Below are 26637 nucleotides of genomic sequence, written 5' to 3'. Positions count from 1 at the left end.
GCCGCTGTGGGCCTGTCCCATAGGATAGTGGATCAGACCCACCCTTCAGGCCACTGTGGGCATGTCCCATATGAACTGAATGTACACATGTAGGCAAAACACTCATACATGTAAATCAATCTAAATAATCTTTTTTTTTTTAAAGATTTATTTATTTATTATGTATAGAGTGTTCTGCCTGCACATACCCCTACCTGCAGGCCAGAAGAAGGCACCAGATCTCATTATAGAAGGTTGTGGGTCATCATGTCATTGCAGGGAATTGAACTCAGGACCTGTGGAAGAGCAGCTAGTGCTCTTACCCTCTGAGCCATCTCTCTAGGGCCCCTTAAGAAAAATCTTTTCAAAGCAAAGACCTGTACCAATGTCTCAGGAACCATGTGAGAGTGGAATGAAGTACTAAAAAATCCTACTAGTCTAGGAACCTGTACCCGGTAAAGTTTTCTTCACAACGGGAAGCAAAATGGAGACTTTGTGAAAGAATTAATACCAAAAACTAAAACCCATACCCTGGGGCCAGCAAGATGGCTCAGTGGGTAAAGCGCTTGCAGCACAAGGATGACAGCGTGAGTTCAATCCCCAGGACCCAGTCGGTGGAAGGAGAGACCTAGCTTCCAAAGCTGTCTCTGCCCTCTTCCTGTGCACCTCGGCACACACTCCAGCGAGTAATAAATATATAAATAAATGTCACATTGATAATTTTGAATTATAAAACCCCCAGGCAGCTTAACAGCCTTTCCGAGAACACTGGACTTGCCCGTGAGGACCCTTCGTACCGTCAGGCCTCTGTGCGTAACAGGCTCTGCCACTGAGGCCTGCATAAGTATACCTGATGGCTGGTCACAGAGTGAAATCGCCTAGCAACACGTTCCCCAGAAGGTGTCCCTGAGCTTAAGCAAAATATAGCTATAATTATACACTGAAATGATGTTTTAGATATACTGCGTTAATAAAAATACCTTGTTCATATTAATTTCACTGGTTCCTTTTTAAAACTTCTCACATGGTTGCTATAATTTTTCAAATTGCATGTGTGGTTTGCCTTTGTGCCTCAATGAGTGTCGTAATGCATGGTTCTGGTCTAGAGGCAGTCACTAATATTTGTTATTATAAAATAAACAGTCAATAAATATTTGTCACATGAATTTAGCCCAGCATTACCATTATAACTTAAACCTACCTTCCTTTATAACATGACCCAAAAAATTAATGACCACAATTGCAAAGCACATAATTTTAAAACTGTTAAATCATTGTTAACCCAAATGTCTCCCTTACAGGGAACTCATTTTGACTCTTAATGTATTAGCCTATATCCAAACCTTTTTCTGCAAACATTTTGACAGCTGCATAGCAGGTTTGAGACCAGCAAGAGCTACACAGACTCTGTCTCACACAAACAACAACAACAAAATCACACAGAAATCCCCCGTGGTTTACCGCCACGGATGAGAGCTTGCAAACCTCAGTCTTTTTTCCTGTCCAAACGCTGATGACCAGGTGTAACCCTAAAAGTTCCATTGGCCTGGGATGGGGACAGGTGTCACTTGTTTTCAGTTGTAGAAAAGTATCCACACTATAAAGGGTTAGCAATCAAAGCTTTTATTGAGCACCTACTGCATGTCCCACACATACAGAGCACCTACATAACTGCCTTGTAGTGAAGAGCGTAAGTGACCTGGAAGGGGCAGAGCCAGGGCTGGAGAAAAAGCTGCAGTTTTCTAGTCGGTTCACCTGTGTGTACATTTGCTGAGCACACACACACACACCAGGCACCCGGCCAGACACCAGGGGGCCAGGTGCAAAAGGGTTGCCCACAGACCTCAGGCACCGCGTCCACGAAATCCCACCTTTGGTTCTTGCCTTCCTGCAGGATGTATTTGTTTTGCAAAATATCAAGGCCACCTGTGTCAGCTCAATTTACATAATGCCTGCAGGAAACAGGCGGAACAGAGGTTACCTGTCCGCTTTTATGAATTGGAATCACCCTGGCACTGCACAGCTAAAACTGTTTACCTAAAGTCATGGTGTCGGAGGGCTCTGGGCTGCCCATCTTCCCCGAAAGCACTTCAGGAAGCACACCCATTGTCTCCCAGGCATGCGCCCCTGCCATGTTTGTCCTGGAACACCAGAGGGTCTTAGTGGCCTCTGGGAGTCATTTCTCTAGAGCACAGGCCTGACCTTGCTTCATCTCAGCCGAGGACAGATGTCCTTGGACATGGGCAAGCGCCCAGTCACCTTTAGACCCTAGGCTTCTCTGCAACACTGAGCTATGAGCCTCCGCCGTGTGGAACTAGATACTGACACTTGACACCAGGGCGAATCTCTTGACCGACATGACAGTTAAAGGAAGGGCAGGCTGGGTAGCCCATCTGGTCAAGGTGCTTGTCTCTCAAACCCAGCTACCTCAGCTCCACCCCAGAACCACGCAAAGGTGGAAGGACAGAAGTGACTTTGCAGAGATTTCCTCAGACCTCTACATGCATGCCAGGACACGTGCGTGCATGTACACGCATACACACACACACACACACACACACACACACACACACACACACACACACCGTGCACACACGTAATAAGCTCATTTTGAAGAAACTAAAAGATAGGAGCTATGGCAAAAGGGGATAGCTGGTAGGCAGAGAAGCTCGCAGAGCTCCTGACCTCGGTGCCCCATGCCGCCTTGTCCTAGTGTGCCCACCCTGACTGCAGGCTGGTGACAAAGGGGACTCCACCTGAGAGCAGAGTGGGATGTGAGTGGGTCATAGGGAGGAGTGGGTCAAGGGAGGCATCAGTAAAAACGCTACAAAATGTAGCTCCCGGGACCCCGGTGAAGAAACCGTTGCAGTGGACAGAGGGTGACTCCGGGTCGCGTGCCAACTGGCCACCCTGATTGGCCAGCAGATCTCATATCAGCAGCTCATTGTGCAAAGGATTTTTATGGCTCCCTCCCATGGAACATAGAAGAGGCCAATCTACCAGAAGCAACTTTTCAAACGACCTGCAGAAAACATTAGCTGGTATTTTCCCATCTGCATGCCCCGGGCCTCATCCAGCCACCAACAGGAAAGGAGTGTCCTGAAAGCTTTGACAAATCGGACCATTCCAAGTCATTTCCTAGCTGGTTGCTTTGCCGTTTTGTACCACAGAACCTGCTCAAAACAACAACAACAACAAAGAGAGAAACCCCATTTGGCAGAGAGAGAGGGGTAAGGGGTAGCTGGAGTACAGGAGCTCAAAGGCACGCTAGGAAGGCTTCCTGGCAGAGATGGCTTTGGAGATAGTCCTGAGAGGAAGGCAGTGAGCACCCACGTGTTGGGGTGGGGACAGGAGTTGCAAGAAGGTGGATAAAACAGAAGACGTGAATAAAAAAAAAAAAAAAAAGCAAGATGCCTGTTTGGGGTAGAGGTCAGAATAGCGAGAGCACACCCACAATCAGAGGCTAAAAATAGGCGTCGGAGTGTTGTGGACAGTGAGTTTCAGCTTGAAAGACAGACAGCACAGAGGCCTTGCACAGCGACCTTGAGGCCACTTGCCACACCAAGAACCAGAGATGGCCAGCTATCCAAGGAAGGACACGTCGATCCCTGCTCAGCTTCTGAGCCTTTCCGGGCAGCCGCTTGGCCCTGGGAGACTTGGGTTCTGTGCCAGCTTCCTGTGCTGCCCTCGACCAGCTGGGAACGGCGCTGCAGGAAGATGAGCTGCCCGGGGTGGACGCCCTGACAAGCCTGTGTTTTGTTAACCTGGGGCCACTGTCAACAGTGCTGACCCTTCCCAGGGGTGCTGCAAAGGGTCCCGACCTCCGCAGAGGAGCTTTGTCCGCAGGGCCTGGGTGGCTCCCTGAGCGCAGGCAGACCCATCCTGGAACACCGCCACCCATGGGACTTGGTGGGGGAGTAGATGGGACTGGTGGGGTCCTGTCCCCCTCCTCCCCTTGCAGAGGGGACTCTTTACTAGTGATCCTGGGAGGGATGAGTCAGGAAGGGCCCTGCAGCATAACCAAGGAACTGAAGACACAGGGCCTGGATGTTCAGCCCTCCCATCACAGCCCCTGCTCCAAGTAACAGGAAGAAGAAAACACAGCCCACTTGCTGACAAACAGCAAAAGCATTTGCAAGCACAAAATATGGACTACAAAATAGAGACCAGTGTTTAAGAGCCAGAGAGTAAATTCCTAGGACAAACGAGGCTCGCCAGGAAGGCTCCCACAGGAAGGCTCTGAAATCTAAAAGTCACGGAGAAAGTGATCGAAGAGCAATATTCAACGTATACATGTGAAAACAACAGACCAAAGAAAGGCTGAGCAAAAGCCCTGAGGTTCCCAGCACCGGCTGAGACCCTAGTTAGTTACCTAGTTAGTCTCTAGGGAGGAAAATAGAGCTAGACAAGCTGGAGGAAGGGGGCTTGGGTGAGGTGAGACCCTGGATAAGCCCATGAAGAACTGAGGTCTAGAACCTGTTCTCCAGGCAAATGAGCATCTAGGAAAAGCACACCCATGTGGCACAATTGTAAAACATGCCTTCTGAGAGCTTCCCTGACAGTCACATTGGTTTACATAGTCACACACACACACACACACACACACACACACACACACACACGAGTGGGGGGAGGGGGAGAGAGAGAGGAGAGCATACAATGTCCAAACTGCTTCTGCCTAATCCAGGTCCCCATCTCACCATCTTCCCAGCCTGTGCCAGAGTTGCGGTGAAAACCCCAAGCACAGGGAAGGATGTGGGAAGGGCCCATTGGGCCCCACCCCTAGGACAAGCACCATCGGCACCATCCAGGAGAGTCAGTGTGGCCCACCGGTAGGCCGCACACCCACGCACATAAAAGTAGCACTAATTGCATTTGATGGGTTATAAGAAAAAAATAATAAAAAGAAAAGGTCATCAAGCCGGGGAGGGGTATGGAGAAGGGTCTGGGGATTAGTAAGAGACTGGGAGATGGCTATGAGCAAAATATAGTGTATATGTGTATAAAACTACTCAAAGAATAAATGCATTTTAAATGCAAAACAAACACAAACACACACACATAAACACACACACACACACACACACACACACACACACACACACACGCCTTTCTGTCGTTAACACCTGCCATCCAAAACCCCTTCCTCTTCACCTGTTACCTTCCACTCTGTGGCTGAGCCCAGGAATATTTTGGAGATGAACTTGTGGGCTTTCTCTTCCGCACTGCAGGCCCAGAGCGAGCTCATGAACTCAGGCCTGTACCTGGTGCTGCTGCTCCACCTGTACGAGCAGAGGTTTGCAGAACTCATGACACTCAACTACAGACGGGCTTCCAGAGAGAGGGTAAGTCCTGCTGTGGGAGGGCCCGGCCACACAGCCCAGAACACCATGGGAGGCTGTTTCTCAGACGCGCACAATCTCTTGAAGTCCTCGAGGTCACTGGATGAGGTCCGGGACCCTCGCTCTGTCGGGTCTGAGATTTAGTAGCCGAGAAGTGTTTGCACGGTGGCCCCTGGCTGCAGGCAGGCGTGACCACACTACCGCTTACTGCCAAACACAGGCGGTAGTTAAGTGGTCGTCAGTGGCTGTGTAAGTGAAGGAGCCTCGAGGGAGACCTAACCCCCAAACAGAGGTGTGCAAGAATGCTACTGTTGAGGATACACTCTGTGAGGGTGTGTGCTCAGGCGAGGAAAGGCTGTGCAGAAGCAGGGCATTCCACACGGGAGAGCGAGTGAGCCATCACACTCTGAGACGTCAGCCCTGACTGTTTGTCGTGGTTTGGACCCCAGGGTACAATATGTCTCGGGGTGTGTGTGTGTGTCTGTGTGTGTGTGTGTGTGTGTGTGTGTGTGTGTCCGTCCCTGAAGGCTGCCAGCAAGTAAAGAGAGTGGCCCCTGTTTGGCAAGTAACCATGTGTGCACAGAAATGGCTGTTCTTTAACAAGGCAGTGGGGCCGGAAAGGATCCCAGGGGTTGGAGGGGGAAGCTTGGCCCTGCCACTTAGCAAGGTCAACAATGAGTGGACCTCTGAAGCCTCAGCAGCCTGAGCCCTTGGCAACTTCCCACTCCGTCAAATGGAGGCCACATGACACAAGAACTCTGTGAGGAAAGGGAAGCCGCCCGCCCAGTCATGCCAGGGCCTGGTTGCACTGCCAGTATTGAGACCTCTTGAGGCTTTGCTCTTGACCTCTGCTTGGTGTCCAGGCATGACAGAAGGCCTAGCCAGTGTGGCAGTGGACAAGCCGCCGGTGGTTGCTGGGGGCGATTTCAGTGATCTGCATCCCAGCCCTGAACCCCTCTTTCGCTCTGCCTTCTTCTTTCTCCTTCTCTTCCTCTCCCATCTCTGCTCTGCTCCTCCTCAAGACGACTGCAGACAGCTTCCAGTACCATCACTAGCTGGAGGCTGGAGTGTACAGCCATTCCTGACACTTTCTTACACTACTTCAGGTTCATGGGCTGTTGGGAGCTGTATGGAACCACTTCTATTAAAAGCCCTGGATTCAGGGCCCCCAACTGGACAGGCGGAAGTTCAAGGCCAGCCTGGTCTACATAGTTAAGCCCTGTTTCAAAAACAAAACAGCAAACCCCATTTTGGATTGGGGCTGGGGCTGCAGTTCAGTTGATAGAGTGCATTTTCAGCATGCATGAAGCTATGGGTTTGATCCCTAGAAGCACACAAGCCAGCATTTGGGAATGATCAGGAGGATCAGAGATTCAAGGTCATCCTCAGGTTACACAGCAAATTCAAGGCCAGCCTAGGACGTGAGACCCTGTCTCTAAAAGAGAAAATGCAGAATTTGAACCACAGGTCACAGGAACTGTAGACCCATTTCTCCTTTTTTTCTGGGTTAAAGTCTTCCCTCAGACCCTGAGTGCTCAATGAAAAGACAAAAACAAAAACAAAAAACAGCTGGGTTTCTGCCAGCCTATCTTCAGAGGAATCTTACCCTCTCTGTGACCCAGGCCTGACCTTCCTTAACCGCCCCATGGTTTTAATGGTGGGATAATTCTTCATAAAAATATTAAAAAGAAAAAAAATTTTTAAAAAAAGTACCGGAAGCAGGAAACGGCCCTTTGTTAGTGTTTCAGTAACTTCATTTCCATAATCCCATATCTTTTAAAGAGCTTTTTACTACACATTGAACTTCAAAGCATTCGGGTTAGTGTGGGTTGCAAATGGTCAGCGAACACAAGTGGCGCCAACCAGCGGGGTTACAAAGCAAACACGCAAAGCCAGACAGTATACTCTCATGGCTGAACATCAAGGCCCCACCGCGCTGCCTCTCAGGAAACCTCTGGCGAGTCTGTTCTGGAAAAGGGGTAAGCTGTGCCAAGGGCAAGCTGGGAACCAGAGCGAAAGGGACCAGAAAGGGCCAAGCAACACTCTTCTCACGTTTAACTCACGAAACCCTGAAATGCGTCTCACCCACTCCAAGCACGAGGCAGTAACTGCTTATAAATAGCCAGTGAAGAGGCTTCCACAGGCGCTGGAGAGATGGCTCAGTGGTTAAGAGTTCCTGCTGTTCCTACAGGGGACCTAAGCCTGCCTGTTCTGAACACCCAACATCAGGGGGCTCCTTGCAACAGCCTGTTAACTCCAGCTGGAGGAGACCCACGCCCCCTTCTGGCCTCAACTGTAATTGCACTCACATGCACATACCCATACACAAATGTACATAACTCAAAATAATTAATTTAATTTTTTAAATTAACTTAATCTTTTAAAAAGGAAACATCTACATGAAAGTAGGAAGCCAACAGAAAGTGTCAAATTGATCCTCTTGTCGATTTTGTCTCAGGATTCCCAGAACCCTGAGGGTAGCATTTGGCAAAAGAGATGGATAGAGTTAGAAATGAAACCTCACTCCTTTGCTAGCAGCACTGGGGAAGTAATTCGTAATCAGGCTTCTTGTTTGTGTCTCATGAAGAGACCTTGTGATAAATGCTGTCAGTGGTGGTGGCTGTCATTTCCTCATTCTAGCATGCACTGTGCTGTACCAGGGGCTGAGGCGGAAGACTGATGGTTCCTTTCTTGTCACTGTGATAAAGTACCTGAAAAAAATATCAACAGCGGCAAGAAGGATTTATTTTGGTGCATAGTTTGAGGGGACAGACATCCAACATGACAGGGAAAGCATGGTGGTGAGACCAGCTTGTCTACGGTGGCAGGATCATGAGGAAACCCACTCACATCTCGGTAGGCCAGAAAGCATGGAAAGAGGAATGCTGGTGAAACAGGAGCTTTCTGCGTAGCCCCAGCTGGCTAGGAACTCAATATGTAGACCAACCAGGCTGGCTTTTGACCTCGTAGATCTGTCTGCTTCTCCCCCTCTAAGTTCTGGAAGTAAAAGGTGTGGGTCACCATGCCTGGCTTCTTGTATAAGTATTTATCTAGTCCCGGACAACAGCTCCCCCTCACATTCAGGGTGGGTCTTCATCCCTCACAGACACCCTCCTGGTATACCTCACTAACACCCTAGATGTTTCTTAATGCAATCACGCCAACAATGGAAACTAACTTTCACAGATGGGACTCAAAGAAAGTGACTAGATTGCCTGATATGGTACCCTTTCTTTGAAGATGGCTCCCTTTCTCTGAAGAGCTATGGTCAAGTTGAGAGACAAAATTCACATCTATAAAGCCAAAATATAATAATAATAATAACTGGAAAACAGCATATGGGTACCCCCAAGTCCAATGAGCACACAGAGGCTGTGAAATCATTACATCTTCCGTAACCGGGACTTCCTGGGTTCTCGGTGGTCCCAGCCACAGGCAGTTTCTGTGTTGTTTGAAGATAAAGCCAGGCCTTCTGAACCTGTCTCTCACTTGGACGCAGGGTGACTTATGTTTGGTGACAGAGCGTGCACCGGGCACTGAGGATCCCAAGGGCACTGGGTGCCAGATAAAGCTACCGTGAGGTGTGTGGTTATTATTATTATTTGTTTTAATCAACCTGGGCATGGAACTGCTGTTCTCCAGTGCCTGGAAAATGTCTGGTAATAACAAACGCTCGGTCAGGCTTCATACTCCAAGGAATTCCTGAATCAGAATCTATTTCTTTCAGGTAGCAAGTTGTGAGTTTCGTTTAAGAGAAAGGGACAGTGCAAATCTGTAGAGAGCATTCAAGGTATACTCGTTTATCCTGCACACCTACTGTGTGCTGGGCTCTAAATTAGGCCCTGGGAAATCAGAGGTGACGAGAACAAGCGCTGCCTATAAAGAGCATCTGTGGAGGGGACACATGGAGCCGGAGAGAAGGCTCCGCCGTTAGTGGGGAGAGCTTTGGCTGAATCTTGGAGAGTGTGGCAGAGGGCCTGGGGTGGGTAGGGTGAGGTGGTGTATTTGGTACAGAAGACACAGAGGTGTGGTGCTTCGGAGAACTCTGCATGGTCCAAGGATGTCAAGCTGCTCGGAGGGGCTGGCAGGAAGTGAGCCTGAGGTACAGGCAGGGTGCAGGGCTGGAAGGCTGAGGTGTGGCTCTGGAGGCTGCTGAACAGCTTCCAGCCTGGGGTTGACATCCTATTTGAGAGATAAGTGCAGTAGACACCTGGAGGGCAGGTTGGAAGAAACCAGCTGAGCGGCTGTTACAATGGCATAGAGAGATAAGGAGACCAGCAGAGAGCATGGGTGATAATTTTCTCTTCCTCCTTCCCCGGCTGTGTGTGTGTGTGTGTGTGTGTGTGCGTGCGCGCGCGCGTCCGCATTGATGTTATCCTTCGAAGATGCCCGACAGAAGGCTGGCCCTTCCTTTCCTCATGTCAGATGCTTGTGGCAGGAGCATGTCCAGGGACCACAGGACTCCAGCAGCCTTGCTCGCCCTCTGTCTGATGGGGCACGGTCTGGCCTGGATGGTGAAGTGAAATGGACTTTTCACACACTTCCCTTTCACGCCCACATGGGACACATTCTTTAGAGCCAGCTCCCCCAGGACCCGCATCATGACCTTCCTCCTGGTCCGATTCTGTCTCTGATTATTGGTGTCTTCAGGAAGATAGTGCCCTGCTTTGTCCTCAGCCTCAGGTCCATAGGAAAAGTGCCAGGGTAGTCAGGGGACACAGTGGCCGGACCAGAAGACAGATAGGGTATCACAGGTCCATTCCTGTTTCAACAGTCCATCCCCATTTACAGCTATTTCTCCAAAACCAGAAACTCTTGTCTCAAGGAGTCAAATCTCCCCAAGACAGGGGAAGCCCAGGTTTGACCCACAGTCAGAAAAGGATCTCTGCTCACCAGGACAAGGGATTCCTAGTGACATGAGCACCTGGCACAGAATCTCAGGGAAGGTTGAGGTTGCCTCTGCAGCCCAGAGCATGTGTCAGACGAAGTTAGCATGTCTATAATCCATAGGCAGCCAGGACCTGTTCCTCTAGGTGAAATCCCATCCCTGCCCTGGGCACAGAAGAGAGCCTTCAGACAAGCGCTGTCTCCACCCAGGCCAGGGAGTCGCCCAGGAACCCTGGCCAGTACCCCTTGTTTTGTCTGCAGCCTGTCACAAAGTCCCTGTTCTTCCCAGGGAAACAGGACCTCTGCACCACGGCCCACACCCTTGCAGCCTGGCACAATGGGCTCCCATGGAGTACACAGCATTTCTTATTGTGGCATGAAAATGCCATAAACTCAGAACAAAGAGAGCCCAGGGCCTGGATGGGTCGGCAGCTTCCTGCAGAGCAGAGAATACAGGGATTGTTTAAAAGCCAGTGGTGAAACAGTGGCCAATTAGCACGGCCTGCCTCCCCGCAGCCTGTAAATTGTGCAGGGACCATCAGAAAAGGATTCTGTTATTCAGATCAATTGCTAAAAGGGAGCGAGTCTGTTCCTGCTGCCAAATATAGAAGCCCCAAAACAGCAAAGGTGACCCGGGTTTTCACTGCACTGTCCTTGGGACAAGCTGAGCTCCACCAGGGCACAACACCTGCCCTGATCCTGTGCACCTTAGGGAGGCAAAGGGAGTTAGTTCTAGGACATTCTGAGGCCAGGAAGTTAGACACCTGTTCACAGTTGCATTGTTAAAAAAAAAAAAAAAAAAAAAAGCATTTCATGTCTCATTGTCTTCTCTTTCATAGTTGTCAAGAAATTACCCACAACCCAGACCGGAAGAAAATGAAAGTAGGTTTGGGGAGGGGTCCCTCCTGTCCTGCCCCTTTTAAGGATGTCTGCTAAGTGACTGCTTTTCTGTTGACCTTAATTAACACTGTGGAAGGAAGTCATGACCACCACCCAGAGGCAAAAATACCCCCACCAAGCTTGGGAAACTCTAGCCTTCGCTAAAAAACAGTCAGGAAGGCTGGCTGTGGGGCCGATAAGAATTTTAATTCATCCTGAAACCAAGGAAAAGGGTTAACGAGGAAGAGAGCGTTTTTCCTCACTGGGATCCTCTGGCATCCCACACTTGAGAGGGTTTTGTTTCTTGTTTCTTGTTTTTTTGTTTTCTGTTTTTATTCCAGCCAGGATCCTTCCTGGCGGTTTCCTTTCTGGATCCTGGATCCTAAAAGCAGGCTGGTTAGCCGTTACCAGAGCATCCCTTTGACAAGCAAAGGTTTTGATTGGATTTTGGTACCACTGAGCACCATCAAGTGGGCCTGGTCTGTTGGATTCAGAGCCAACAGGTCTCCAGCCTTTTCAAACAGGTTCCTTACTCCATAGAAATTCCCCCTGGAGACAATGAGCCTAATTAAAGCAGAGGGCTCAGAGACAAGCCTTCAGGAAGACTCTATCCGCAGAGAGAGTTAAGTGTCGCAGGGAATCGGAGGGATGTGGCAACCGGGTCTCTCTGGGTTTTTCGAAGAGAAAATTTACAACAGTCTGCCCTGCCCAGAAAGCTTTAGGAGAGCGATTCCCACGCTGGCATCAACGATCTGGAGAACTTACCAGAAACACAGATTCCCGGGCCCGCCCTCAGCCCGCACTCCGGCGATGGGGTGGGGCTCTGGAATTTGTCTCTCACGCACAGCCCACCGACAGGGTTGATGCAGCCCATTGCAGGGATGCTTTGTGGACCCCGCCCCTGCACCCCCCCCAAACACAAATACCTGACCAGAAGAGACACTGCGCCAGGGCTCCCCAGGGTGGGGCCCAGACTGCAACCCTAGGGAAGCCAGCTTGCTATGCAGGGCACGCAGTCTTAGGGAGCCCGGCTGCAGGTACTCAGCGATGGGGAAGGGCCTTTCTTCTCTGTACAAAAGGAGCTCCTAGAGCCCCAGTCCCTGCTCGATTGTGGGGTCCAGGCCAGCCCGCCCGACGGCCTGGCGCCCCCTGGAGCGAGACCCCAGGGCTGCTCCCGCAGCCGTCCCCCACAGCCCGGCCTTGCCGCCTGGGTGCAGCCGGGAAGGCCGCGGTGGGCTGTCTGAAAGACCTTTGTGTCGCCACCAGCACGCACCGCCTCCCGAAGACCGCATCTCCCTCGGCCATGCACGGGTTCCCAGCGTGGCTTCGGCGAGGGCCTCGTGCTCCTCCAGGGATGTGGCAGGCGGCAAGGCTCGGTCCCCGAGCTGGGAGACCCGCAGAGAGGGTCCTGTCGCCCCGGCCCCGCCCCACCTTGGAGGTGCCCGCACTACCCAGTTCGGAACCTGCGGCATTCGGGCGCGTCCGAGAGGGTTCGGCCGGACAGGGGCGCCCCCTAGTGCCCCGTGCGACCGCTATGTCGTGCAGCCTGCGAGGGCTCCACCAGACCCCGGAGGGTGTGGGGGGTGCGTGGGAGCACCCGATCAGGACCGGAAGGGCAGCCTTGGCTTCTAAACCTGCGTGACGGGAGGCTGCCCTCCCTTGGAGCAGAGTGCGAGAGCGTTCCTGGGGGATGCTTAGAGAGGGATCTGCCGGCCGTGCTGGCCCACGCAGGGCAGGCTGCACTGTATAATGAAGTCCAGGGCAACTGTCTCAACCACCAGCGGCAAAATAAGTCTCCACCGAGAAGGAAGGGTATTCGCTCCCCTCTCCGCTGCTCCATGCAATGGCCCGTCTGACTGTGTGGTACTCTTTTGCTGTCTCAGTTGGGAGCCGGCCCAATTCCAGAATCAACCATTCACAGGCCACAGGGCAGCCGGTTCTCTTCTGAAAGTACAGGCCAGGTGCCTTCTGCCTGCCCCCGCCATTACACTCTCCAGATACTGGGAGGGAGGGAGGGGGAGCCCAAGACAGAGGGACTAACACACTGTCCTCCGTGGTTGGCCACTGGCAACCCTTACCCTGTCTTTGTGCCAAAGCCACCCTCAAGACCAGAGTCGGGCATCAGAAGTACAGCCAGGCCCCGGGGCCACATTCTTCTTTGGCCCCTACAGCCTTCCATGACTCACCTGGTTGGCAGCATCTGGTTAATATGGCTTGCCAGCACTGAGTCACAGCTGTGACCCGCCACCCCAGTTCAGCCCGGGTAAACACAGAGGGGAAGAACAAAACATCAGGGCACAAAGGGTGGCACAAAAGGTGCCAGCTGTCTTGTGGGCCTGTGGTGCCCACGTCAGCCTTCTTAACAGCCACCTTTCCCTGAGCAAAAGGCCCCCATCGGCAACACCGAGAGGTCAGCTCAGGCAGATCCTTAGATGTGTGAGCCAACCCGGTACAGGACTCCCGACCCAGCTTTCCTGACAGCTGCTTCCCAGCTGGCACAAATGGGCATCACCGTAGCCAAGACTAAGGCCAGGAAGAGAGCACTCACCTGCTGATACACATACAGGTGATGAGCAGAACCCAGACAAGCAGGAGGGCCAGCTGAGCACAGTGCCAGCCTTTGGGGACTGAGCTCCCTCCCACGGGTGAGGGAGCCTGGGCAGCTGGAGTGGCTGGGGCTTCCTTGAGACCAGAAGCAGCGCTGAGAGGGTCTCCGTGCAAATGGTCAGGCGTCATCTGCTCCTGTTCCCTGCACTTCTTCTACTGTGATAAAGTATTTTGAACTTAGTCTAGAAATGCTACCTCAAACAAAGACAAAAAGAAGTGTCGAGAACAAGAGTTTCCCCAAGAAGAAGGGGAACCCCTCTCCTGTTCAATTTGCTGTACTTGGACCCTTCTGCCACCCACCCGTGCCACCACGCCCTGCCCTTGACATCATATCCCCACACCTCCAATCATGTTAGGCAGTAGAGTTAACTTGGAAACATCCTGAGGGAAGGCAAGGGCTCTGCCAGCTGTCCAGCAAACTTTATCACCAGACTGGAACCTGAAATAGAGCCATAGAGGAGCAGTCCAGCTGCCCCTGGCCCAGCTGGAGCCCCGGTGTGAGCAGTCTAGAGATTCCCCAGCCCCAGAAAGAAGAGTCCGTTCCCTGGAACTGTTCAGGCACCATTTCCATGTGTGTGGCTAGCCCCGGGTGGGAGAAAGAAAGGCAGTGGCTCCATGGCCTGTGTGACAGATCCTGACGTGGCCCTGCAGCCTGAGAGACGGTCTTGCTTTCTAGGTTCTGAGTCGGGAGATGGTAATGAAAGCAGCGTTTACCAAGGCCGGGTCATCTAGCAAGGGAGCTGGTCGCGGAGGGCAGCAGAGACCTCTCCACCCGGAAGCCCTTTCTTCGTTCCCCTGTGCCTCCCTTCTTCCCTCCTCTTTACTGAAACTGAAGCCAATGTGTTCCCAGTTACCATTCTCACCCGTGCCACTCTGTTTGGGGGGGGTCTGGTTTGAGCATCTATGGGTAGCCACGGGGGACCATCCCAGCCATCCCAGCCAGCAGTCCCCGGTGGGCTCCCCTGCTTGCTGCCCCTCAGCCCAGCAGCCTGGACTCCCACTGCTGAGGGCCTCTGTTCAGGCCTCAGCCCGCCCTGAGTGGAGTGGAGCCATGCATTCAGTAAACTGACTTTATTCTCCCATTTGTTTTGTGTTTATTCCCCCCCCCCCCCCCCCCCCCCGTCGACCAGTCTTGAGCCACAACCTACCCGCCTTCCACCCGACTCCTCTCGTTTCTGCCTGCTGGCCACCACCAGCGTTTAACACAGCTCAGACTACCAGGGGCTGGAGCAGGTTGGGTCCCTTTTAGGATTGGCTATGGGCGTGGACTCGGTGATTTGTTTGTTTGTTCGTTTTCTCCTCATTGCATCTAAGGAATCAAAGGCTTAGGGTGATTAAAAAGATTAGAGGTGGAAATTGTGCATGGCGGTGGAGCCCATGAAGGAAAGTAGAGATCTCTAGCCAAGCCTGGTGGTACACTCCTACATTCTCAGCCCTAGGGTGAGAGGATTATAAACTGGAGGCCAGTTTGGGCTATACAGCAGGACCTAGACTCAAAAATCTAGAGGGAAAAACAGAGACAAAAGAAGGCTTCCCAAAAGTGGTAGAAAGGAGAGAGTACCATGCAGAGATGTGCACGAAGGGAAAGAAGCTCCATCCTAAAGACTTGGTAGTCTGGGATCCCACTTGTATGCAGTCCCTAGAGACGACAAAGCTACAGAGGCAGAAAGCAGATCTGTGATCTCTGAGAGGTGGAAAAGAAACAGGAAGTGTTTGTAAGGAAGGTGTCTGTCTTAGGGTTTTGTTGCTGTGAAGAGACGCCATGACCACAGCAGCTTTTATAAAGGTGAGCATTTAAAGTGGGGCTGGCTCACAGTTTCAGAGGTTTAGTCCGCAGTCAATATGGCGGGAAGCAAGGCAGCCGGCGTGCAGACATGGTGCTGGAGGAGCCAAGTGTTCTGCATCTTGACCCAAAGGCAGCCGGGGGTGGGGGTGGGAGTGTGTCACGCTAGGCAGAGGTTGAGCATATAGATGACCTCAAAGGCCCGCCTCCACAGTGACATACTTTCTCCAACAAAGCCACACCTCCTCCAATGAGGCCACACTTCCCTAGAGTGCCGTTCTCCATGGGCCAAGCAATCAAACTCATGCGTCTTTGGGGGCCAAACCTATTCAGGCCACCAAAGGGTCACAGAGTGGTTGTGTGATGACAGGCACAGAACTGAACAACTTTGCTCAAATTCATTGACCTGCACATTTGCAGAATGAGAGAGTCACAGACTTGTGTGTCCCTAAATGTCCTCAACAACAGGAGACAGGAAAGAAAATGGAGGAAAAAGAGAAAGGTAAAATGAAGAGAGACACAGGGTTGGGGACATAGCTCAGTTCTTAGAGCACTTGCCTTGCATGTGCAAGCCGTGACTTTACTTGGCATCATGTAAATGATGTGTGGTTAGGCCTGTCTGTGGTCCCAGCATTCAGGAAGTAGGGGCAGGAGGACTAAGGGTCAAAGCCACCCTTAGTTACATAGTTTTGAGGTCAGCCTGGGGTACATAAAACCCCGTCAAAAAACAGAGACAGATAGTCCAGAAATAAGAATGACCTGTGTGTGAGAGAGTGTACCTGCTCGTGTGGATAGCACCATAATAAACCCATGATTTATTGTTTTTAGTTGTTTATTTTAATTGTATATGTGGAGGGACTCTGGCCAGCTGAAATTGGCAAGCGTGGCTCTGGCCGGCCTTGCCCTTCTCCCCCATTCTCCCTGCCTTGCTAAACACCCGTTTAGATTACATTCCTAAAGCTAGCCCCCAAGGTCCATTTCCTTATTTGGCCACTTCCTCCTCCTGAGGCTGACTACCAAGGTCCAGCTATCAAATAATTGAAGTCCAGCAATCAAAAGCTCCCCTTTGGCTTACCTAATTAACATGCCCAATCAAAATTAAACCCTCATCCTTAACACAGGGTTTCCCCCTCTGCTTTCACAAGCTGCCATTTGCCTATGGGCCACATCTGTCTCCTCTCCATCCACTCTCCCTCTCCCTTGTTCCCTTTCTCCTTCCCCCTCTTCCTCTACCTCCTGTCTTTATCTCATTCCCTGCCCTTTGTCCCTCTTCTGCTGAGAACTTGTTCCTTCGGGTCCTGAGCTGATATTTTTCCCTCCAGTATGTATGAGTGTTTTGCTTGCATGCATGTAAGTGTTCCACGTGTGTGCCCAGTGCCTGCTGAGGTCACAACAAGGCATCTAATTCCCTGGGAATGGAGTTATAGACAGTTGTGAGCCTCCATGTGAATGTTGGTTATCAAACCATGGTCCTTTGCAAAAGTAACAAGTGTCCTTAACTGCTGAGCCAACTCAGCAGGAATTGCCTCTGTCAGTTTGGCCAGTGGGCACATCTGTGGAGAATTTTCTTGATTGACGGCAAGGTCTCAGCCTGCGCCCGCCCCGCCCCCCCAGGGTAGGTAGGTCTGGAGAGTTTCTTAGAGCAGGCTGAGCAAGCTATGGGGAGCAAGGCAGAATTTTTCCATGGCCTGCTTCAGCACCTGCCTCTAGGTCCCTGCCTTGAGTTCTTGCCCCGACTTCCCTCAGTGATGGGCTGTGACCGAAAGTGTGTAACTCAAAACAAACCCTTTCTCCCCCGGTTTGCTTTTGGCCTTGGTTCTGTCACAGTGACAGAAACCTAACTAGTACACAGCCTAAAGGTAGAAGGCGAGAAATGGACTCTACAAAGCTGCCCTCTGACCTCCAACAAGGGTGAGACGCATGCATCACGCTCCACTTGGTAACACATCTGAAGCCAACCTGGGCTACATGAGATCATCTCAGACGAAAACAAACCCAAAGTCCTAGAGCACTGGAGATACAGCCTAACACTCCCAAGGTCCTGCTTGGAGCTCCCAGCACTGCAAACAATGATGATTCTTTCTATAAATCCCGGGAGTGCTGGCACAAACCCATGGTCTCAGCTGCTTGGGAGTCTGATGCAGGATGCTTTGAGGCCAGGAGGTAGCATTTTGTTCTGTTTTGGCCTAAGGGTGAACCCCATCAGGGTCTTGCACGTATCTCAGTAAGAACAGGAAGTGAAGGCTAAATAGCACAGCAAGATCTTGTCTCCAAATGAAAACGGGTTTCACCAAGAGCTGAATGGGAGCCAAAGCGGCTGGGTCAACATCCCGCCAACGCCAGGCTGCAGTAAGGTGTGTATTCAGGGAGCAGTTCTCAGCCTATGGGTTTCGACCCCTGTGGGGGTCACAGATCAGGTATCTTGCACCTCAGATATTTACAGTATGATTCATAACGGTAGCAACAGTTATGAAGTAGCAAGGAAACAAGTTTATGGTAGTGGGGTGTTTCCTCACAACATGGGGAGCTGTACTGAAGGGTCACAGCATTAGGAAGGTTGAAAACCGCTGGCCTGTCAGAGGTTTTCAGCAGAAAATCATTGAGGGCTGGAAGATGGCTCGGTGGGTAACATGGGTGCCTGATGTGAAAGCCTGAGCCTGGAGCTTGGCTCCCCGGCGCCCACAGGAAGAGCTGGGCCTGTCTGCGCATGTCTGAAGAGGTTTTTTTACACAGCCTAGCCCTCCCAAAACACAAGGTGGACAGCGATGGAGGGAGGCCCCCAGTGTCGATTCTGGATTTCACACACACACACATGTACATGCAAAGGCACAAACATTCAGACACATATTTTTGTTTTTTGTTTTTCAAGACAGGCTTTCATTGTGTGGCCCTGGCTGCCCTGGACTCACTTTGTAGACCAGGCTGGCCATGAACTCACTGAGATCTTTCTGCTCTGCCTCCTGAGTGCTGGGATCAAAGTATGTGCTACCACTGCCTGGCCCCCCACCCCCCAAAAAGATATTTAAAAAAAAAATCATTGTTTGTGGAAACTGTGTCCTTTTCTTTATAAAATGATTTCAAGGATTTATCCAGATGACCAGAATTGTTTCCAATGAAGTCAGCCCTGAGAGAGACACTGAGAATTCAAGTCCACCTCATGCCCAGCAACCCACAGGCATGGTTTTGACTATCTGGTGACCAAAGGGTCATATCTCATCATCAATCAAAAGGCAGGATCCAACTCTCCCACTCTCATGACCTCTGGACATGGTGCAGCTTCCACGAGATGTTTTTGTTTGTTTGTTGCTTTGTTTTATTTGGGAGAAGGGTGTTGCAAGGTCAAAGGTCGGATATGAAGGGAAGGGGAGATGGGTATGATTGGGGTGCACGCTGTGTCATCAGGTTTTACTAGACGGTGGATAGAGAGCTCTGGGTAGGTTCCAGAATCTTGCCAAGCTTTTTCACTGTTGGGAATGGAACCTAGGGCCTTGTGCATGCTGGGTAAGCACTCCTACCACTGAGCCACGTCCACAGACCAAACCCACAGCAGCATTGCAGCTGTCACGCTACTGTCAGCTAAGTGCGTGCCGGTATGAGAACCCAGGCCAAATGGGAGTATGGCGGCCAGATGCACCGGGACAGAGGTTCACACAGAGAAAGAGTCACAGCCGGGTAGTGTGAGCCAATGGGGCCCCACAATCCACTTCCTGCAAACTGAGGTGGGGAGAAATAAGCCCTTGGAACTTAGCTGTAACCCTCACAATCGGCCTGCATTCCTAACCCTGTGTTTCCTGAGAGGGAGCTTTTCCTCAGGGAGCTCACCAGCACTCTGAAGTTTTTAATATCCAAAGCCTTTGCACATGCTTCAAAGAGAAAAGGTAGCATCCTCAGCCAGCTCCTGTCAGGGACTGCAGGGGCCCCAAAGCTGAAGGGTGCAGCGAAAGGCCTCCGGAAGAGGGGCCGGAGAGATGGCTCAGCAGCTAAGAGCATTGGCCGCTCTTCCAGAGGACCTACGTTTCAATTCCCAGCACCTACCTGGTGGCTCACAGCCATCTGTGACTCCAGATCTGGGGGGCCCAGTTCCCACTTCGGGCCTCCATGGACACGAAGCATGCGTGTAGCACACCAACATATGGCCAGGCAAAACACCCATATCCATTACATTAAAAACAGCGACGACAAAAGCTCTGGAAGACAGAAGAGAGAACCGGCCTCTTGACGGCTCATGGAGTCCAGAACTAGGGAACTGGGAGGGGAGAAGGCTGTCGAGCGGGGAGAACACAGATAACATGTATGAGGGAGTGGAGATGTATGGAGTACTTTTTATATAACACATTTTACACAAGGGACTTGGACATCCTTGGATATAGAAAACATTAGCAGACCCTGGGATGGACCCCCTAGAATAGCAAAAGAAGATCGTGTTTAATAATATTTTATTGCCCTGATGGAGAGTACCATGTACCATCTCCAAATTCCAAGCTAATGGGGGAGCACAGTAGCAGAGGGCCAAGCGTCTTCCCCCACAGACGGCTAGACACCCCACAGATGTCAGAGGAGTCTGGAAGTAAGAAAACAACATGGATGGGCTAGAAAAGTATCACTGACCGGAATCCCCAGAAGAGGCTAAATCCGAGGTCACGGAGCAGCTGATAAATCGGTGTTTGGCTCCTCTGAATCCACGGCCTTGATCTTCGGTGCCACCTTGAACATGAAAGGCCTGTCAGTTGCTTGCTCCTCATCCTAGCGTGTGTGACTTCTTGCTTTCCAGACAAGGAAGGGTTAAGATCTGCCCCCCTCGGTGGAGCTGATTCTACTGAAGCAAAAGACTGCAAGTCAGCCTTTTCCTGAGGCCTCTTGGCCGCTCCCTCCTGAGGAAAGTCAGGCCTTCGAGAATGTCTGGGCGCTTTCATCTCATGCGGGACCCCTCATGGCTCCTCTGCAATGTTCCCTTCATGCCTTCCCTGAGTGTCTACTTGCTCTTCTCCCTCACACCACTCTGGCCACTCTGGCTCCTTAACTTGTGTCTGCCAGAGAGTCCAGCCCCTCTGCTCCAGGCAGCTTGGCCAGGTTTGAGCAGCTCTGTTCCAGGATAGCCATGTGGTGAGGCTGGCTGGCTCCTCGCCCCTGTGGCCTCAGAGAGCTGCCCACTGGGCCAGACCAGCTCTGCCAGGGTACCTGGAAGGAGGCCATCTCTGACGTGACAGGAGATGGGGGGGGCAGGGAGAGACTGTTCTCTGGAGAACCACCCCGTCTTCCCATTCATTCATGGATTCACCAAGCTGTCACTGAATGTGCAGGTGGCCAAAGCTGGGCGGCTTCAGGCCTCCAAGTGAAGGCTGGGCTCTGTGCCTGGTAGACAGTGCCCTTCGCTCAGGCCTGGGACAGGTCTCAGGCCATCTGCCACTCAGCAGGCTCAGCAAAGAGCCTGGCGCATGGAAGAGGTGTTCCGTGGTGACTGAACTGAGCCTCGCCAGCAGACAGCAGTCTCTGTCACGTGCTCCCAAACTAGAACTGTCTGAGAACCAGAGGGCAAGTGGCCAGGTCCAAAGCCTTCTTCCTGCCTTCCAGAAAACTACAGGAGCATTCTCTAACTGGGCAGACGGAGCTGAGGGCAGGGAGGCTTAGAACATGGTCTCTCAGGAGGCCCCCAGGGCCTAAGAGATGTAGGACTAGCTCAAATGTGAGTGTGGGCCAGGGCACGACTCCAGCCATCAGAGAAAGAAGAGAGAAATGAGCATGTTGGGGAGCTGGTTCAGTAAGTCCTTGTCCTGCAAGCGTGAGAGCCCACGCTTGTAATCCCAAGCCTGGGGAGGTAGAGACAGGTAGATTTCTGGGTCTGGTCGGGTCAGTAGGCTTGCTTACCCTGCCAGCTGCTGCCACATAAACACAAGCATGCACACACAGATGCACACTTGAGGAAACTGATACCCGCCCCTCAGTCACGGTGGACATTTGGGGCCTCATTCCTTCAGCTACTCAAATGACCTGCTAGATCCCACAAGCAGTGCCTCCCAGCACCGGGCTTTTCTTCTCCCTCAAGACAATGGCCACTGGCATCCAAGAGGAGCCTCTGCCCTCAGAGTGGCGCCCAGCAGCCTGTCAGCAATCCTTGAGCCACGGGCCGGCAGCGGCAGAGTACTTGGCTCACAAAGGGACCGTTCTGGCCTCAGTTTGGAGAGCAAATCACTTGAGGGTTTAAAGCGGGTTAATCATTAAGGATCGTACTTTGGGTTGGCGTTCCCTTCCTGAGTGGCTGACCTATCCGACTCCCATGGGTCTTATTAGAACTGCAGATAGGGGACAGCTTAGAGGATTCTCCTCAGGAATGCAGCTCACAAAGTCTAGAGAGCCATCTCGAAAGCAGTAGCCCCTACCCATCCTCCAGCCCTGGAGGAAAGCCTGCGGCTCCTCCTGACCCCCAGTGCAGCAGCGCATCTGATCCCTGAAAGCAGCCGGTGCTCCCTCAGGCAAACCCAGCACCCGTGTTTCCTGATGGCCCTGACTCCCAAACAAATGCTGGAAAGAGAGGAAAGCAGCAAGGCAGGAGGCTCCAGGGCGGATTGGGGGTGGGGCGGGTTGAAGAAAGGGGAAGGAGGGAAGAACATTCAATGGACGCCTTTTTACATCCTCTTCTGTCCTTTAGGCAGTGAGCCACATGACCGAGTTGCCTAGTCAAAAAAAAAAAAAAAAAAAAAAAAAAGAAGCAGAACTGAGATTTAAAAAGTCACCGACAGGACAAGCCTTGACACACAATGCCTCTAACCGATGCTGTTGTTCTGGGCCAAAGGAACCACCATCTTCTGAGGTCTGAATTATTACGAGAGCTTCCTCTGCATGGCCTTCCTGCTTTCACTGCCCCGTTTCCTATCCATTGTCCGTGTCCCTTAGCCCAGTCAGTGATCTTGTTAAAGGTCAGATTAGCCATTCCCACTGACAACATTCTTCACATTGTCCACGGGCCCACTGCTTCCTGGTCTTCAACCACCCAGCCACACTCCTTTGGCCAAGCTGTTGGTCCTCTGAGTCATTAGGGACCCTCCACTCCCGCTCTGGCCTGGGCATTTCTCTCTCTCTCCCAGTCAGTCCATTTGGTCTGCTCATTTCTCCCTCACTCCTCACACATCCCAACCCTCTTCTCCAGCGTGGTCTTCCCTTTATTCCTTTAAGTGTCTCCAACTCGAACACCGGCTGAATACAAGTGCAGACGAAGAAGTTCCTGGCAGGCAGAAGGCAGGTAGGACAGGTACGCTTGGGGGATGCTGCTGAGACACTGCCACTCAGGGCTAGCTGGACAACTCCAGGACCCTCCTTCTCCTCCAAGCCCATCCCAGAAAATAACAGCAGCAGTGGAGTGTCAGGGTGGCTCCGTAGGTAAGGTTGCCTGATGTCAAGCCTGACAGCCTGTGTCTGATCTCTGGGATCCGCAGAGTGGAAGGGGAAAACTGACTCCTGTAAATTGTCCTCTGACCTCCACACGTACACATGCATGCACACGCTCACTCACACACACGGACACACACAGACAAATGTAACAAAAACCTTAGAAATAACAGTAACAGTTAGCGTGTCTGGAGTCCTTACTGCATGCACTCAAAGGCGCTTGGTGAGAACGCTCTCACCTCATCCTTAGCAGGTGAGGCAGCCCAACTCCCGGTGTTCCCCCTGCTCACACTGATGGGACAGCGCGCTCAGTTGCCCAGGCTAGCGTGCTTGCGGGCAGGAATGGCCTAGCTCCTGAGAGGAAGTGTCCCCAAGGAAGTGTCTCACAGACAAAACGGCAGGCTACCAAAGCAACAGGACGGAGGCTGCCGTTTATCCCCGCCGGGGCGCATGGATCGGACTCCACGAAGGAGGAGGCAGAAACGCCGATTTCTCAAGCCTCTGGAAGGTTTTTATTTGTTTGCTTTTCTTTTTCTTTATTTTTTTTCCTTCTTTTTTAGAAAACAATAATAGCACATTAGAAAAATCAAGAACTACAACAGAGGGTCTGTGTCTTTGAGTTTTTGTTCACGTTGCCCCCGCCCTGGGACACGGGGGCTGGCACTCTCCATCCTGGCTGGTTCCCTTCTGGAGAAGATGCTGAGTGGCTCCAGGAGCTGGGCGCTCTTCCTCTAGGCCACACGAGATGACAGATAACCCCTAGTGCTATCCAAGGCTACAGCTTCTCCAGGGCCCCCGTGACCCTCTTCCCTCTCTCCAAACCAGAGCCCAAAGCTGGAGACATTAGGGAACTTAGATTGGTCCCCACAGGGGACTCTTTCAGGGACAGAGCCCTCCCCCGACCAGCAGGAGACGACACCCCCATGAGTGGATAAGGTGTCTCTCCGCACAGTTCCATTCCATCCCTACTCCAGCAGACACCACACGGGGACCCTGGTTCTTAGACCTGAGCCACCTAGGCCCCCTCCCACCATAATGTTGGTCCATTCCAGCAGGTGCCGAGGTGACAGATGCTTGGCCCTTTCAGCTGACCCCCACTGAGAAAGAGAAGTCCCAGGGCCTTGGCTCAGAAGGAGGCACTGAGTGAGAAAAGGCGTGAGGGCAGGATGGAGAGACAGAGCTGATGGAGCCAAAAACAGGAAGAGGGAATGGGGCAGGCTTTCCAGACCTGCAAATAGGAAAGGGTTCTAGGTTGGGTCAGCAGGCTTAGGCTCAGGGATGCGGGGAGAAAAAGGCAGAAATAGCTCGATTCCCTTCTCACATTGCCTTCAGTTACCGTGGAGGCCCAGGCCCAGGTGACAAGATCCCAGGCCCAGGAGAAAGGGGAAATGCTCCATCGCCAGGGCTCAGCCTAGCCTTTGTGGGAGGCTGGGTACTCCCACGCCATCGCGCGCTCAGCCCCTGGTTCAGTAGCAACACCTGAGGGCTGCCATCCACAGACCAATTAGACTGAGGGGTGACAGGGACCTGCTGACCTGGGGCCCCTGTCTCCCCAGCTCCGGCTCTGCCCTGACCACACCCTCGCCTCTATTCCTGCTGTTCGTTCATCTCCATGTCAGACACCAGGATGTTCTTCTCAGTGGCCTCTGCTGGGCCGGAGCTGCTGCTGCGGCTGTAACGGGCGCCCTCGAAGGACCCTCGCTCCACACTCTGTCGGCGCCGGTAGAGGATGAGGGCTGCCGTGAGCAAGGCCAGGAGAAGCAGCACCGCCATGAGCACCACCACCAGGGCCACGGGGTTCTCCGGAAGCGCTGCTGAGACAATGATGGGGAGGGGACATTTGTTCTCCATGCCCACCAGGGACAGAGGAGCCAAGGAAAGAGCCAAGCTCAGGGCTTGTGCCCCTCCACTCACCTGATGGCAAGAAGCTGTTCTCTTCCACTGTAGGAGGGGGAAGGGCCAGATAGTCACAATTAGTCCTCGTGGAAATCATTGTCATGGTTTAAACAAATCACCCGAGCCTCCCGTGACACCATGACCTGGCTACTATGATCCAGCTTTATATACGAGGAAGCTGAGGCCTCGGAGTTCAAAGCCTTGCCTCAGATGGCAAGGTACAGCGTGGCTGTGGGGTTCTGTGGATGCGTTCTTGAAGGTGAGTGCACCGCACGTGTGCACTGAGAAATATGCGCACTCGTGTGGAGGCCTGAGGTCACTGTTATTGTACCATGTGTCTTCTTTGATGGGTCTCCACCTGATTTTTTTGTTTTTTAAGTTTTTTTTTTTTTTGAGACAGGGTCTCTCACTGAACCTACAGCTCATGACTTCACCTAGACTGGCTGACAAATGAGCTCTGGGGACCTATCATTTCAGACACACACACACACACACACACACACACACACGGCCCCTTCCATTCTGGGGTTACAGACGTGGACACAGGGTGCTGTTTTTTTATCAGGGTGCCGAGAATCTGAACTCAGATCCTCATGGCTTGCATGACTTTACCAACTGGACCATCTCGCCAAGCCTCAGAGCTGATAAGTGAGTGTAGGGGACTCGAACCATCCCTTGTCCCTAACCACTAGAGAATGATGGCGCTTGCTGGCCTCTGGGCTTGCTGTCTGCTTCAGGGAGTAAGTCCCAGGACCAGTCTTTGCTATAGACTGACGTACCTGATGCCCTGCCACCCAACACAGCTGCCCCCGGACAGCAGGTAACCCTAGACGCAGCTGTGGCCTTAGCTGTGGGCACAGCGGGCCTAGCGAGCACCTTCTGAGGCCTTGGCTTACCTCTAGGGAGCTTGCACACAACCCCCATGGTGATGTTGGTACAAGCACCAGGTCGCCACAGTCCGCTGCTGCTCTGGATCCAGTAGCAGCTGTTGTGGCTTAGCATGCTGGGGCCCAGGCCGGGGGGTCCCCAGTTAGAATAGTTCACGGCTGTGTTATCTTGCCAGACCAGCATGCCTCCTGTGGAAGGAAGACACTGGGAAGATGTGGGAAGGGGACCAGGTCGCGGTTTTTGTTTTTTTGGTTTATTTTTTTTATAGGCGAGAGGGAGCTGCTGTGCTCCCACTAACCTCCTCCACGCCTCCTTTCCCAAACCCAGAAATCGTGCGTGGCAGGCATCTCTCCTGCAGCCTGAGCCCTTACCCTACACAGGACACCCACCTTTGGGGTTAAAGTTCATGCCCAACCAGGCACCTCGACTCTGGGTGTCAGCGGTCTGCAGGTGCTCCCAGACAAACACATTCTCCATCTCATCAAGAATGGACAGAACCGTCCCACCCGCTGGACACAAAGGAAAAACCCTCGTCAGGAGGAACGAGCACTCGTGGTGCCAGAGCTCCGCCCCCGCCCCATAACCATCCCTGGCAGTCCCGGCCCTCTTCCCTGGCAGCAGCGCGCAACACGGAGTGTTTCTCGGGCATGTGCGTGCCGTTGGCTGTTCTGCACAGGTCACAGTGTGGTCTGAGTACTGAAAGGTGAGGAGGGGAGGGCCTGCAGGCAGAGGCGAAGCTCCTCCTCAGGGCCTCAGAGTCTGGATGCTGGGCGGGCCTGCCCTCTCGCACCTCTCCGGCAGCGCTGCAGCGCCTCCTTGTGGCCCAGCAGCAGCTCCATGTGGAAGGAGTAGCAGTGCTCCCGGAAGGGAATCCACGACGAGTCCGCCAGTCCCCGAGGGCAGCTGCCGCGGTAGCTTATCTTTCGGGGAGGAGGGGGCCCTGTCGGAGTGCAGGATTGAGGATGCCGCCCAAGCACCCTCCCAGGCCCGCCC

At 52.4% G+C, this 26637-nt stretch overlaps 2 protein-coding genes and 1 long non-coding RNA gene across 6 annotated transcripts in view; 1 reads left to right on the top strand and 2 right to left on the bottom strand.

The window, feature by feature from the left end:
• The window catches only part of LOC129665760 (uncharacterized), a 14068-nt gene extending 1518 nt beyond the window's left edge, over positions 1-12550 (bottom strand). The window contains exon 1 of the long non-coding RNA XR_008718418.1: positions 12361-12550. This is a non-coding gene — a long non-coding RNA (uncharacterized LOC129665760). The remainder of the gene's footprint in view (positions 1-12360) is intronic.
• The window catches only part of Marchf10 (membrane associated ring-CH-type finger 10), an 85142-nt gene extending 70372 nt beyond the window's left edge, over positions 1-14770 (top strand). For 2 of the 3 annotated variants that reach the window (XM_055592598.1, XM_055592599.1), the window contains 2 exons: positions 5211-5324; positions 14371-14770. In XM_055592598.1, the coding sequence (XP_055448573.1) occupies positions 5211-5324; positions 14371-14763 (507 nt within the window). In that variant the 3' untranslated portion in view covers positions 14764-14770. Of the gene's footprint in view, positions 1-5210; positions 5325-11047; positions 11091-14370 lie in introns of all 3 variants that reach the window. The other variant, XM_055592600.1, reaches the window with a different exon arrangement.
• Positions 14771-23349: 8579 nt separating this feature from the next.
• The window catches only part of Mrc2 (mannose receptor C type 2), a 56132-nt gene continuing 52844 nt past the window's right edge, over positions 23350-26637 (bottom strand). Inside the window, exons 26-30 of one of the 2 annotated variants that reach the window (XM_055592298.1) lie at positions 26435-26584; positions 26034-26153; positions 25653-25832; positions 24775-24801; positions 23350-24674 (exon numbers count right to left, since the gene is read on the bottom strand). In XM_055592298.1, the coding sequence (XP_055448273.1) occupies positions 24448-24674; positions 24775-24801; positions 25653-25832; positions 26034-26153; positions 26435-26584 (704 nt within the window). In that variant the 3' untranslated portion in view covers positions 23350-24447. The remainder of the gene's footprint in view (positions 24675-24774; positions 24802-25652; positions 25833-26033; positions 26154-26434; positions 26585-26637) is intronic. The other variant, XM_055592299.1, reaches the window with a different exon arrangement.

The sequence above is a fragment of the Psammomys obesus genome, unplaced genomic scaffold, assembly GCF_907164565.1.
Source record: "Psammomys obesus unplaced genomic scaffold, mPsaObe1.curated_primary_1811, whole genome shotgun sequence".
Taxonomy (NCBI): domain Eukaryota; kingdom Metazoa; phylum Chordata; class Mammalia; order Rodentia; family Muridae; genus Psammomys; species Psammomys obesus.
This window is presented reverse-complemented; position numbering and strand designations above follow the sequence as displayed.